Source organism: Dunckerocampus dactyliophorus, chromosome 11, assembly GCF_027744805.1.
Source record: "Dunckerocampus dactyliophorus isolate RoL2022-P2 chromosome 11, RoL_Ddac_1.1, whole genome shotgun sequence".
In the NCBI taxonomy this organism is placed as follows: Eukaryota; Metazoa; Chordata; class Actinopteri; order Syngnathiformes; family Syngnathidae; genus Dunckerocampus; species Dunckerocampus dactyliophorus.
The window spans coordinates 6,977,205-6,992,149 of record NC_072829.1 but is presented as its reverse complement, the minus strand read 5'-3'; the positions used below and the strand labels follow the sequence as shown (position 1 = coordinate 6,992,149).

The following is a 14,945-nucleotide window of genomic DNA, read 5'->3' as shown; positions in this document are numbered from 1 at the left end:
TGCACCCGTTTTTTCTGTCCGGCCTGATCACCTGAAGCTTTTTTTTCTTACCAGCTACGAAAAAAACCCACTCCCAAATGTTTAGTCCCACAAGGCTTTTTAAAATTAAATAATGATACCACGAAGGTGAATCGTACATGGTAGCCTTGCGGAAGGCATTAGCCGGCTAGCATTAGCCTCACTGCTAAAAAAAAACAAACAAACAAACATGGCCGCAATTTGCTCAGATTTTGTAGACTGGGACGTGGACGAGTCTTCGCCCAGTGGATTTAAACATGAGAAGCAGCTCTCTGCACCGCTGAGAAGGTTCTACAGCCTAAACAAGAGAAAGGTGAGTGATTTTGAAAAAAATAAGTTTCTAGCTGTGTTTTGAACGCTTAGCATGGTTTGGACCTGGTACTGTATGTCAGGGTGGTCAAAGTGCGGGAGCCAAACTTATGTCATCGTCAAGTTTGCATAATGGAATGTGATTGTGCCAAATGTAAAAGTAAAAGGTCCTAAATCCTTCTGTGGCGGTCCAAAATTAACTGAGGCGCGCCGCCACAAGTAAAGGAATTTATGGGAAAGCTTGGTAGTGCTCAGTACCTGGTAATAAGGTTCCTAAAAGGCAATTTTTAGACCCTTTACATTAGAAATGCAATTCACTGTACCGTAAGATTTCTGGTGGCATACATTGTGCTCGTTTATGACCATGCATTTTTTATTGTTTGTTCTCCTGCAAGCGCTTCACAGATGTTTCCTCCTCCTCAGTTGTTTGCTGCCTTTGTGGCTTCCAAGAGAGAAGGCGGCCAGGAAGACGGACGACCGTGTTGGTGCTGCTGTGACCACATCTTCAATGAGGACGCCGCCATTCACAAGCATGTCGCCAGGACGCACGGGAACGAGATCCAGCAGCTGGCACAGGCCGAGTACGAATGCACGCTAAGCCAGGTAGAAGAGGAACCTAAACATCAGCATACGAATGAATGCGTGGACGTGTCTGCGTGGATGCCAGACATGAGTCACATCCCTGTGGAGCAACTTGAAAAGTACCTACTTAATTTCCACTTGTGTTTCACTTTTGTCTCAATTTAACTCTCTCTTTTTCTTCTTCTGCTCAGAGGCCCCGGCAAAGTTCTGTTGTATTATCGCTACTGCCAAGTTGAGGAGCCTCACGTCATCTGTGCTTGGCAGAGAACTTTGTGTGAGTTCCTGCACCTGACTGGCAAGGTGAGCAATCACCAGGATTAGCTGGGTCGCACAAAGTCAGTTACTATGGAAACCAACTATCATGTGTCCAATAAATGCATCATGACAGGTGAGGGTCGCCACAGAGGGCATCAATGGGACAGTGGGTGGCACTCAAGTCGCCACTGACCTTTACATGCAAGCCATGTGCTCACATCCTCTTTTCAGCATGGACAAAGAGGAATTTAAGGTAACAAGTGCTGCATTTTGCATTTCTCCTCAGTATGAATGCACTTATGCACTCAAAATACTAAGTGCAAGTGCATAAATTTAAACACAGCCACATAGTCTGCAAGGCTTTTTTTTCACCACAGCTCCACCTGCTGGGGCTGTTTTGTCACTACCTCATTTGGCCCCAACACAAACAGACTGTCATGAGGAAAAGTTAAAGTAAATTCCTCCATCTGCACCTTTTATCTGCATCTGTACCAAACTTTAATGGCTTCTTCTTTGGTTTATGTGCCACGTCGCTACAAAGTAGTAAAATAACCTCTTGATTACACCGTGTCTGTGATCAGACAAGCGATGGCGGTCCACAATGTTTCACAGGCCTGAAGGTCGGAGTCTTCAAGGAAATTGTCCCGATGGGATTGGATCCTGACATCATCTCCTACCAACTGGCAGGTATTGTTCAGTTAACAACACAACTGCAATTTTAGAGGATTTAAAAATGTTTCCTGCGTAGACATGAAATAACACCCCTATAGGCAAGGCAAGACAAGTTTATTTATAGAGCACAATTCATACACAAGGTAATTGAAAGTGCTTTACAGAAAAGAAGGGTAAAATCACTGTAGAAAAATCACTATAGTCACCTTTACATTTGTATTACCTAATGTTGTAGACATAATAAGAGGAAATAAGCCATCTTAGACATAAAAAAACACACTCAACAAGCTGAACTCAAAGACCTAAAACTTTTTCTATGTACACAAACCCAATACAGCTAGACTTCACATTTTGGAGTGGCCTTTTATTGTGGCCAACCGAAGGCACACCTGTGAAATAATCATGCTGTGTCATCAGCATCTTGGCATGCCACACCTGTGAGGTGGATTGATTATGAATCATGAATGATGAATGCTCACTAACACCAATTTAGACAGATTTGTGAACAATATTTGAGAGCGCTAGGCCTTTTGTGTTCATGGAAAAAGTTTTACATCTTTGAGTTCAGTGTTGCATTTATATTTTTGTTGAGTATAACACAGACTCCCACGTTATCATTGACGGCATACTTCCTGGCCTCATCAATGTATCATTACTGACACCTAGAGACCAGCGTAGAATACCACTCTACTGCCTCAGTTTGCGATAAGGGGAGACTCACGATGCACTTCAATTACTTTTTTGACAAGCAGAGAACACATGTAGTGAGCATTCACACAGGAGCTGCTGTCGGCCACTCGCTACACTGCCAACTTGTGCTTGCGGTCAGCTAACAGTCAACTCTAGCTAGCTGATGTCACACACGTCACTTCCTAAACCCCGCTTCTTAAAGGCACACACAACAAGTCACAGATATTGTATTACATTTCATGTCACGTAGTGTATCATGTCATTAGAGTGTTTAAAAATGTTTCTTGCATCTGTTTGGTCTACCAGGAGTGCATCTGGAGCCTGAGGAGTTTCACAAAGAAGTGGAGGCACTTTTGGCTGGAGGAGATTCATGCAATGACACCATCCTGCTGGACTGCCGCAACTTTTACGAGAGTAAAATTGTACGCTCTCGTTCTTTATTTCTTATTTCTTTGATGCTCTTAAGTCAGTTTGGCCAATGCTAAGTCTTAAATACTTTCTCTGTCGTCATCAGGGGCAGTTTACCCGGTGTCTGGCCCCTGACATCCGCAAGTTCAGTTACTTCCCGGACTACGTGGACCAGAACCTGGAGCTTTTCCGAGACAAGAAGGTGCTCATGTACTGCACAGGAGGTATTCGCTGTGAGCGAGGCTCCGCTTACCTTCGCTCAAAAGTGAGTTTTTAATTCCACGATGCCACATTTTGTTCATTCGTAATGAGCTCTATACAGAAAACACGCATGTGTCATGCTGCTGTTGCGCCACGAGGGGGCCATGTATTATTTGTGCACAACTTCCTGTCTTATGTTTTTCTGCTTTTTTTGGCCACAAAGCCACATATTAATGACAGATTCATACCATAAATCAATTTTTTGTTCCTTTTATGAAGAGTGAAACAAAATTTTTTTATGATATTAATGGCTTTAAAGGGGATAGTTTATTACAGATTCCAAACTGACTTTGTATGAGGTTCAGTTTCAGAAATGTTTAAGCTCTGTTTTGGCTCCCTTCCTCCTCATACCCCTGTAGCAAGTTTGCAAAGAGGTTTACCAACTGAAAGGCGGAATCCACAAATACCTGGAGCAATTCCCAGACGGCTTCTATCGAGGGAAGCTTTTTGTTTTTGATGAGCGCTACACCATCTCCTCCAACCATGACGTCATCTCTAGTAAGTGGACCAGAACTTACAAAATAGGTTCATCTTGCTGAGAGGTCTTAGTACAGATCGTCTCCTTCAGGCTGCAGGTACTGTAGACGCCCCTGGGACAAGTACGAGCTGTGCACCACCCGGTTCTGCTGCCAGCTGGTTCTGTCCTGTTCCGCTTGCAGGTCGGACGGGCATATGGCCTGCTGCCCCACCTGCGGCAGCAAAGAACAGGACAGTGTGCTGCGCAAAGAGGAGTGCGAGTGCACCGATGGACGTCTCAGAATCCCTCAGGACGTGAAGTGACCAGCTCGACGTAAACACGCGGTGATCCTAATCAGCCACTTTATTAGGTACACCATCTACTGACATCCAAGAGAAGAGCTGAATCAATATTTTTAAAGATTTGGCAAGTTTTGACCCTCCTGTGCAGCTCAATAAAGTAAACAAAATATTAGAAACACTTCTCAGCATGAAACAGTGTCTTTGAACACCACTTGAAACCACAACTACATATTATATGGCTCTTTTATTGGAGCTCACAGGTGTACAGGTATTCCTAATGAATTGGAATCGACCAAAAACATTTGAATTGACATTTTGTGCATAGCAGCCCTTCAGCTAAAAAAGGCTTTTACTTGTGTACATGTGTTCCTTCTGGGCATTTTTTTAATCAATAAAGGACTGCACACTGGATCCTGCTGGCTGTAATATTTTCCAGTGAATCATTAGTCATGGTTGGTAGCATTTGGACCCAAAATGCAGAGGAAGATGCTGGCTTGATATTTCACCATATGGGTTGAAATGGGATACTTGGTGGTGCAATTCAACTAAATGCACAGAGCAGTTTTAGCAGAGTAATGTGTCAATATAAGAGTAAGTCCTATAGAAGTCTTGTATATTTTTTGCAGTCACCTCAGTTTTCCTGTGCAGTAGCCCCTGAAAGAAAGAGATGATCATCGACCCAAGAACAAGGGAAAAGGAGCCGCATAGATCCCTGTTTATTGATGAGACTGAGGTGGAGAGGGTGAAAACCTTCAAGTTCCTTGGCACACACATCAGCGAGGACCTCACCTGGTCTCACAACACCCAACAAATTCTGAAGAAGTCCCAAAGGAGACTGTACTTCCTGAGAAGACTGAGGAAATTTGGCATGTCCACCACAATCCTGAGTTGCTTCTACAGATGCACTATCGAAAGTGTCCTTACCGCCTCCATCACTGTTTGGTACGGTAACTGTACAACACGTGATAGGAAGGCACTCCAGCGGGTGATCAAGACCTCACAGAACATTGTTGGGGCAGCCCTCCCCTCACTGCAAGACATTTATAAATCTAGAGTCCTACGCAGAACACACAACCTCATCAAGGACAGCACACATCCACAACACTCATTATTCACACTCCTACCGTCAGGCAGACGCTACAGGAGTTTGAAGTCCAGGACCACAAGACTGACAAACAGCTTTTACCCACAGGCCATCAGACTCCTCAACGAAGCACTCGCACACGCCGCACGCAACACACGCACACTCATAGCACTTTATTTATTTATTTGTATTATTTATTTGTATTAATGTCTCTTCTGTTGTTGTTGCTTAATTTATTGGTATATGTGTTTATGTTTCTTATGTTCTTATTCTTTCATTTGTTTTCTTTCTTTTCTTGGGAGAATGAACAGAATAAGATTTTCATTGCATGGTATAACTGCTGTTGTACTATGCACATGACAATAAAACTCTCTTGAATCTTGAAAGCCACCAGGTGGCAGCATTTTCCCATGACGTGACCTCAAATCAGAGCCCAAACAAGATTGTGAAGATTAATATTTAGCTCTCTATGCAGTGGGGTTTCTTCTAGTTTTATTCTTTTTATAATCTAGTAAGTTTAATTGGTATTGGTAAAAAAAAAAACACACACACACAAAGTTGCCATGCTTGTACCGCTCAATGAGAGTCTAATAATAACAAAAGAAGACGAAAGGCATCTGTAATTCATATTTGGCGTCATTTTATGGCAGTAATTGTATGCCATCATTATTTCAACGCAAACCCCTCCAAATCAGTATGCTGCCTTCTGATTGGTCCCATCGCTGATTGGCCTCACGTGTGATTGGCTGAAAGTTCCGTGCAGGGACAGACGGTGGCCAGCAGTTTGTTTTCCTGCCTGCGGCTCAAAGTGTGAGGACTGTGCCCAACCGCTTTAGTCGAGCCGGACCCCGGGGCATAATTTTTTAGTCCCTCTCCGACCGGTGAACGTTGAGCTATTTTTAGATTGTATTATATTTTTGTTTTGTTAGGTGCTCGCCTTTCTTCCTGCTCGCGGCTCGTGCTGGTGTTTGCCTTGGGGACATTTGTCATCAAACTTTGACAAAAGTCTGCATTCTTTTCCTTGTTTCATTTAAATTTTTATCCCATTTCCAACTTAAACTGATCACTTCGAACCGGATGAGGTGATAGACGTCATTAAAGCATTCTTTTAAAACCTTGTTGGCGGGACTAACTAACGGCGTTGATCCTCTCCGTGCTGGTAACATTCACGTAAGTCACATTTCTAATATTAACGAATCACATTTGTGGCCGAAACTGCAAATTTGTCTATCGATCCCACGGCAAGTAATTATACGCATATTTTTACTTGAACATTTGTTAAGATCATCCAATGATTTTGTGGGTTTTTTTTTTTACCTTTAATTTCTTTATCATAATTACTGCAGGGGTGTCCAAACTGCGGCCCAGGGGGCATTTTTGGCCCACAGCTTGTTTTACTTGTCCTCAGCTTAAGTAAAACTAATTCATTATTAATGAGTGTATTGGTTTCAGCATTTTTAATGCACAAAATGTATCAGAGTGGCCCTCCTCGGTGGGAAAAGTTAGGAAACCCTTGCAATACTGTTTATTTATGTTGTTGCTATCTTCTAAAAAGGCAATCCACTAAAAGTTCCAAGCAATTTGTTTGGAAAGATCATTTAACAAGCTCAAAGTTTTGACGTTTAATGTGACATTTATGACTGATATTAATTGAAGTGAATGAGCTATTTTGCAATGTTTTGTTGTGTTGTGTTGGTAACATCAACACACAATTTGATTCGTCTCAATAAAAACGAGTTTACTTGGAGTTTATGGACTTTGTGGCCGTTCCTGTTGAAGTAAATCTTAAAAAAAAAAAAAAGTCAAATCAGATCGTGAGAAGATTCAGCTGGTGAACAAGTCACTGCAAAAAGACAAGAGACACTTGCACGGGTGAACAGGTGGATATCATAAATCATGGAATGACCAAATCAATAATACATGTTGGAATTGCAGAAAATCTCTGTTGAGTTCTGACAGCTTTATTTTCGTGGCGTGGACCTGTGATTTGTTCTGAACTCCTTGCGTTTATGAATTTTATTTATGTTGAAATATTTGCTTTTTATCAGGGAAAAGATAAAATAAATCATATTAATAATAATATACAATATTGCATAATGTAACAATAAATTATTTTTTTTATTAATAATAATAATAATAATAATACTAGATTATAATTATTAATTATATGAATGAATATAGTTAATATAAATCATATATTAATTCTAATAATATATACTGTAATTATAATGTAAAATATTATAACTATTATATTATAGTTGCCCCTTCAGTGTGATCCATGTCTGCTCCACAGTCTGTAGCTTATAAATACATCTGCCAATTTTAAAATGAGTACCTCAGCTCAGTGTGTGTTTTGATGATTAAAAAACATATTTAAAGTTATCCTCCCCCCGCCCCCATGTTTCTTCTTCAGGCTGAAGACGTCTTCTGTCCTCTTCTTCCCAAACTAAAACCAGCATGAGGCCACTGTCCCGTCTGATGCTGCTGCTGCTGCTGGAGTCGGTCCTGATGTGCTGTGCTGCCAGAGGTGAGGACATTGACCCTCCTAGAATTTCCTGCATGGATAGCTTAAGATCACTTTAACTATCGTTTATTGACGAAAGTACAACAAAAGTACTAGTAATTAGTACTAATTCGTAAGATGGTGTGAAGAGGGGCTGGTAGGTTTTGGTGCAGATCTGGTTAAAGGTGCACATCCACTCTAATGGATATAAGATACTGAACACCGACAGACCCTCCCCCAGGTCCTAAATCTTGCAGAAAAGTGGAAGCTGTTGTGGCTGCAAAGACTGCTGTAGACTCCCTGTAGCGTCCCAATACTTTTGTCCATATAGTGTGTTTGCTGCCTCATTAATGTAGCTATATGTGCCTCACCATGGGTGGCCCTGGTAGTTGAAGAGAGACAACATGGCTGCAGTGAGGTGGGTGGTCATCTACAGAGCAGTACAAGAAAAACAAACAAGCATGTGGATGCGTTGTTGTCGTCGTCGTCGCCGCCGTGGGGTCGGCGCCCAGGCCTGAGATCATTCCGGTGATGAGTTTTGGAGTGGGAACAAAGCTGCATTCAGCCAGGCCGCACAGACACGGGGCCAAAAGTAAACACAGGGCCTTAGAGCGCAAAGAGATGAGATGAGATTAGATTAGCCTATTAGCGATGTTTGCCAGGCATTTCCTAACCCCCCCACCTCACTGCCCGCAGCCTGTCAATGGAAGCAAGGCTGCAGACACGGAAGCGACGCAAAGGCAGGAAGGGTCGTTGGAGGGCAGGAAGGACACGGGCCAAGGGAGAAAAACAAACGTAACAGCGGGGGAAGAAGCGAGAAGGAAAGGAGAGGGCAAAGGATAGCTGTATTATTGTCATGTGACCTCCCACAAGGGTTGTTATACTGAAGGGGTGTCCAAACTGCGGCCCAAGGACCATTTTCATCCTGCAGTTTGCTTTTATTATTATTGTTATTTCTTATTTTTACATACATAAATTTGTTACTTTTGAGCCGTTATGATCACCTTTTGTTTAGGGATTGGCTGGACAAAATCGCATGATTCTTTTTAGTGAGGTATTAATTATGGTGCATACATCTACAAGACAAGACATGCACTTAAACTGAATAAAATGATGTGGAAAAACAGTATCCAATCATCCCTCGTTTATCTCGGTTAATCGGTTCCAGACCTGATGGTGATAAGTGGATTTCCATGAAGTAGGATTCAATATTAATAAATGGAATGTTTTTGTGGTTAGAGCATAGAAAACCTGTTTATGATCTTCTAAATATGTTTTTTTTTTACCGTTGTTAGAGCCCTGTAGACATGAAATAACACCCCTATAGTCACCTTTACACTTGTATTACCAAATAAATAAGATAGACTCACACTTTAGCATTGACAGCGTACTTCCTGTTCTCATCAATGTAACATTACCGACACCTAGAAACCAGTGTAGAATACTACTCTACTGCCACAGTTTGTGGATAAGGAGAGACTCACGATGCACTTCAATTGCTTTATTAACAAGCAGAGGACACATTCAGTGAACATTCACACAGGAGCTGCTGTCGGACACTCTCTACACTGCCAACCTGCTGCTAGCACTCAGCTAACAGTCAACTCTAGCTAGCTGATGTCACACACGTCACTTCCAATGCCCCCCTTCTTAAAGGCGCACACAACACGTCATAGATACTGTGTTACACTTCATGGCACGTCTTTTCAATGCCTTAATTCAGGCCATGAATATGTACAATTTGCTTAATATGAATTTAAAAAAAGGATCATGTTCAACCATAAAATGGTGATCATTTATTAATTCATTCATTTTTTTAAAACCGCGATCGAGTGAGGACGCAATGTTCGAAGGGATGATAAATATTTCACATTTGTATTAAATTGACAGATTAATGGAGACACCGGGGGGTCTTATGCGGCACGTGGTTGCTATTTTATTGGTTCTCGGCATATTCAGTGACTTTACAAGAATAAAGTTGAAATATTAGTAAAATGCTGTAATATTAAGAGAGTCATAATACATTCTACTCTAAAAAAAGAAACAAGAAAGCTAACAAAATGGAAAAGACTATTATTATTAAGAGAATAATTATTAAGAGAGACCAGTTGGACTCTCAAGGGTTTTTTTAAGAAGCATAAGGTTGAAACATTCAAGAAAAAAGACGTTATTTTCAGTCATAATAAATTATATGAAAAACAAGCAAAAAAACATTTTAAAAAAATTGGGGTAAGTTAAAATATTAAGAGAATAAAGTCATAATATTATGAGAATAAACTCATAATAAGATAAACATTTTTTTAAAGAAATATTTGTAAAATTTATTGAAAAATTAGCAAAAAAGTGTGCTGTAAGTCCATGCTATTAATACTCTCACATTTAAAGCAAAACCTATATGCAGGCTGTTTTTTTTCGGTTGTTTTTTTTTACATTAATTTTAAAAAAATTTATACAGTTCTAGCATACAGTATCTACATAGGCTGGACATCCTTGGATTAGTGTAATCCCAATGTGGTGATTCATAGATAGACCCCACCTGTCTGTCTGAATTTTACCATTTAGTTTCACTAAGAAATTGGCGACAATATTGCATTTTATTTTCTTGTACCCGTGTCAAAAAGTCCTTAAGTACAGTACAATGCATAAAAAAAAAATAGTACTCCGAGCTCATAAAACTAAGTCAGTTTTCTTTCTTAAGTACCAATCTCAATTAGAGGCTGCAAACAGCAAAGATGGAAACATTCTAAAATAAGACCCGCAAACCCCAGCCTGTCACCTTCAGAGGCACATGTCCATCACTGAGGAATGTAATTAGCATGCTAACGCTAACTGTGAGCGGTAATAGAGAAGGTGGAGGAGGAGGAGGCCACAAAGCCCGCGGTGGTTGATGGCTTGTGGGCCTTGTGGCTTATGGGGCTTATATGGGGGTGGACGCGGGCTGGTGGGAATGTGTGGCGTTTTTTTTTTTTTTTTAACAGGAAGAGACCTCAAACAGCTGCACAAATCATAAAGGTGCTTGTTCACACCCACCAGCACATACGGGACAAAGGTGTGGTCTAAAGTATTTACACATTGCTCCTCATCAATTGATTGCGTATTGATTGCGTAATCAGTTAGAACTCAGGATTTTTCTCACAGTAAATAAACTATGGCCATGGGAAAATCTTTACTAGCTGTACAAACAATGTTTTGCGTCACATTTTGATGTTCTCATCTGTCATACTGTGTAAAAATAAGCTGGCCATTGCTGATATTGCAAAGTAAAAACATCATAACTAGGGATGGGCCAATATTATCGGCCCGATATTAGCATAAAAATGTGATATCGGTAGATATCGGTTTCAGGTTTGTTTCTGATAACCGATATAAAAAAAAAATGCTGTATAGATGGACATGTTAATGTTCACATGGCCAGGATGATGCCACAGTTTGTTCACTGACAGTGCAAGCCCACCTCCTTTACGCTGTCCACAGGACTGCCCTGAAGTTGGCTAGCTCCACGTTAGCATCTGGGGCGCTAGCTGTTAGCCATTCAGTGAAGCTGCACGCTCTGAAGGTCTTGACGTTCTTGCCAGCTCGTCGATCTTGCTTGGAAGTCACGTTTCCCATGATACTAATAAAAATGTAAACAACCAAGGCAGGACATGAGATAAGAAAAATAACAAAATAGAATAAGAATAAATAAATACAGAACAGATCACATTAAATTTGTAGTGCAATGTACATAATAAATAAGAATAATACATAGTAATAATAATTAGAGATGTCAGAATTTGGCTTTTTTGCCAATAAACGATATGCCGATATTGTCCAACTCTCAATTTCCGATTTCAGTATCAACCGATACTGATATGTGTAACATTGCGTATCTTTTTCTTGAGTAAAATTGTTATAAAGTAACAATACTCTTAAATGAGTACAGTTGTTTTGTTGGCTTCTCCATCCATCTCTGAGGCGGGGCTGCAAGTGAGTTGATACACAGAGAAGTCTGCCAGATTAGCGTTAGCACAAGCTAGCACCGTGAGCTAACTTAATATGAATGAAGGCACAAAAGCGATGGTTCCTAAGCCAAATGCCACAGCCCCAGTGTAGGAATATTTGACTTTTAAACAGAATGAACAGGGTGAGCGCATGAACACTGATGAATTGATACCGCTACCGCTGGAGGTGCAGCAGAGCCTTCGTCCCGACAGTCAACAGTTACTGAGGTGCTTGGTGGGCAAAGTAAATATAAAAAGCACAAAATGGTGCACACTCATGGTGTAACGATTAGTTTCAATAACAATTCGATTCATATCACGATTCGTGGTTGCCGATACGATTCAAGGACGAATTTGGTTCATTTAGAACAATACGATCCTAAACGATTCAGTAATTATTTACTTTAAATAGTGCAATCCTGCACTTTGCACCCACAGGTGAGGGACATTATGCAAATTCCTCAGCAAATGAATGTGGTATGGTATCTTCAATTAGGTGTTGAAACTTTCTCACCTGAACTGGCCGAATGAACATATTATAACTCATGCTTATACTACACTTATTCAATCACCCAGTCACATTCAGTCAGAATTTTGCTAGTACAAAGTGACGTCAACTATCCCACATTCTTAATCTCGTCACTCGACATTTGTTCTGCCAGCACTGTGTGTGCCTGTGTATGCATCACGGGATACGTATTCATGACTGACATGTTTCATGTATGTGTATGCGAATATGTCTGAAAATGGTGACAGAATGGGAGATGACAATGAATGAATTGTGCGCGAGATTACAGTATTTTCCACAACGTTATGCTCTCAAAACGATAATGGCCAAACATGAAGTTTATGGGCCAAATACTATCAAAGGTAATTGTTTAGTCTTACCTGTGAAAGATTATTCCCTGGGATTTGGTTTGGCCAGTAAAACGAGTCGTACACTTCCATGCAGCACATGATTGAGGCACGTTCTCCGCTCTGACTGTTGCCTCATCCAATATGGCGGCTATGTTGACGTACGGCTCAATGTAAGAAGAAGCGAATCAACTGTGTTTCATACGTCCACTACAACTCCTGGAAGACGATGACGATGACGTCACAGACAGGCAGACTGAATCCAGTAACGTTTAACGTCTTTATCATTAAAAGTGCTAAAAAAACCACACATCCATGTAAAGCCTGTCATGCTTAAATCCAATGCTTTATTTCCTAGTATCGATTCAATCTATTGATTACCTTTTAAACGATGTTAGACCGATATATATGTCTTTCTGTCGAGCCTAACACGGGAAGCAGTTCAGAGTTGTACACATACTGTAAATAACTATTAATACTGTAAATAGTTTATACACACACACACTTCTATAAAGTTTACACACGCACACACACACATACTGTAAATAGTTTACACACACACTTCTATAAATAGTTTACACACGCACACACACAAACTGTAAATATTGTAAATTGTTTACACACACACATATCTGCAAATAGTTCAAACATCTGTCAATAGATTATTATTTTGTGTTATGTTTTATGCGTTATGTTCTAAATCTGTGAAGAAATGCAGTTATTTTGTCATCACAATCCTTTTTTCCTGTTTTATTTTTGTTGTTTCATAGAAGTAAACAACTGTTCAGATGTTTGAGGTGTCACTAAAACTAAAAAATATGGACATCAGTCACCGTTCTGCTTGAATTTGCTTCTCTGCAGAAAAAGCTTGTTTTGTCTGTTTTTTGGTGAAAATCGGGTGTTTTTGCTGTAACTACCCTATGTTCTACTGCCAATATCTAAAGACCCAAAAATAGAAACAAACATTTTATTTCTGATGAAAGAAGAGAGTCTAAAGTATTGTTATTTAAATATGTAGTCCTCAAAGCCATTATTCTGTGGGTCTTGAAAGTTCAGCAAAAATGGCCAAAAACTCCCTGAACATGGCTGGCAGTCAATGAGTTAATAGTGAATTGCAACCACTCGACGGAACGTTATCGCCAACATTTGGATCGCCTGATAAAATATCTGCCAGATTATATCTGCCACTTTTCAATTTTTTAATAATTAAAACTGAAATTATTAGCGGTGCCCCGATTGGATATTGATATCGGGCCAATATCAACAAAAAAACAACAAATCGAGTATCACATTATATCGGCATGCTTCTAAATCTCCAAAATGGGCACTCTGGTAGAAGCAGTCGATTCCAAACTCCGTTGCAGCATGCCTATCCAGCAGCGGCCGGATAGAGCTCTCGTGATCACAACAACAGAGTGTGCTAATGTGTTAAGCCTGGCGTAGGAGTGATGTCAGCCGTGTGTATTATTCCAGGTTTGTGCCATTAAAATGATCGCCTGTTTTTTTAGTTTTTGAGTTATTAAAGATTCTTTTATCGCTCAATCAAATTTCACCCAGATCCCCATTTGCGCCAAAAAAAATAAATATTGCAATCATTTGTGCCGTAAAAATGATTGATTGTGTTTAATTGCAATTGACTCAAAATTTTTTGGAGTTATTAAAGATTGTGTCGGGTGATGATGTCACCCAGCCCCCTGACATATTCCGAATGAGACCACTGTACAGTAGTCTCATTCTTTGCTGCAAGAACACTGTACATCTTAAATATTTGACACAGTATGCCACTCATTGTCGTTTTCTATTGGAGAAGAACCCTATGGATCTTGAAGCATAAAGTGCTTAAGGTAGCTGCCGTCAAAAGGCAAATCAATATATGTTCCCTGTCACCTGTCTTTCCCCCCCCACAATTCATCTTCTTCAAACTTATTGGGATTATTAGTCTTTGTCAAAACATGAACCCTTTTGAATGGAATAGCATCCGGTAAGAAATGCTGGGGTCATAGGTCACCTCCGTCGTCGGTATTTTGCAGTTTTACAGAGCCTGTTGTTGTTAGAGGCTATTAGCCCACATTTAGATAAAGTCAACATTTGCTTTGAGCTGGCTAATGGTGGGCCAGCAGCAGCGGCATGGTGGTCTGGATGTTGTCACGTGGATGTGAAGAGATAAGATCTTTGGTGAGGAATGGTTGCTTACGAGCTACAAGCTTGACTTCTGGCTGCAAGTGTAGCTTGATTTTCTGTTGAATCTCGGGCCACCTCACGACTCGATGCGATTACAATTCATAAAACTATTTATGATGCATCTTGATACATCTTTTTTTGTGATTAGTTTGTCAGTTTTTTTATGCATAATTTTTTTCTATCTATAATTTCTTTTTACTCACTGTGTACTACTAAAACAAAGCATATTTGTAATGATCCACAGTTAAAATTACTTCCATTATCTTTTAATAATTGGAAGGTTACATTTACCAACATACTGTATTTCCCATTGCACAGAACCAGCAGGAAAAGTAAAGTGCACCAGTAGCAGTATATATAAAATTAACAACATTAAACAAATCTGCCA

At 40.2% G+C, this 14,945-nt stretch overlaps 2 protein-coding genes across 3 annotated transcripts in view; both read left to right on the top strand.

Annotated features, from left to right (window-relative positions):
• The first annotated feature begins 29 nt into the window (after window positions 1-29).
• LOC129190191 (thiosulfate sulfurtransferase/rhodanese-like domain-containing protein 2) lies at window positions 30-4,359 on the top strand. 2 transcript variants are annotated; one of them, XM_054792676.1, is made up of 9 exons: window positions 30-331; window positions 751-1,028; window positions 1,101-1,209; window positions 1,298-1,417; window positions 1,746-1,851; window positions 2,833-2,948; window positions 3,041-3,199; window positions 3,555-3,693; window positions 3,855-4,359. In XM_054792676.1, exons 1-9 carry the CDS (start codon window positions 209-211, stop codon window positions 3,968-3,970), a joined length of 1,266 nt encoding a protein of 421 aa, XP_054648651.1. In that variant the 5' UTR covers window positions 30-208; the 3' UTR covers window positions 3,971-4,359. The 2 variants fall into 2 exon arrangements, with proteins under 2 accessions (XP_054648651.1, XP_054648650.1); XM_054792675.1 differs by having other exon boundaries at window positions 3,764-4,359.
• A 1,464-nt stretch (window positions 4,360-5,823) lies between these two features.
• Window positions 5,824-14,945, top strand: part of fgfrl1a (fibroblast growth factor receptor like 1a) — a 66,475-nt gene continuing 57,353 nt past the window's right edge. Inside the window, exons 1-2 of the mRNA XM_054791931.1 lie at window positions 5,824-6,208; window positions 7,452-7,565. Coding sequence (XP_054647906.1) covers window positions 7,496-7,565 — 70 coding nt within the window. The 5' untranslated portion in view covers window positions 5,824-6,208; window positions 7,452-7,495. The remainder of the gene's footprint in view (window positions 6,209-7,451; window positions 7,566-14,945) is intronic.

Excerpts from the sequence above, each read along its gene's own strand:
- LOC129190191 (XM_054792675.1), top strand. The coding sequence starts at position 209 with ATGGCCGCAATTTGCTCAGATTTTGTAGACTGGGACGTGGACGAGTCT. Across the intron at positions 2,949-3,040 it reads ACTTTTACGAGAGTAAAATT|GGGCAGTTTACCCGGTGTCT; the intron begins GTACGCTCTCGT and ends TGTCGTCATCAG. Across the intron at positions 3,200-3,554 it reads CCGCTTACCTTCGCTCAAAA|CAAGTTTGCAAAGAGGTTTA; the intron begins GTGAGTTTTTAA and ends ATACCCCTGTAG.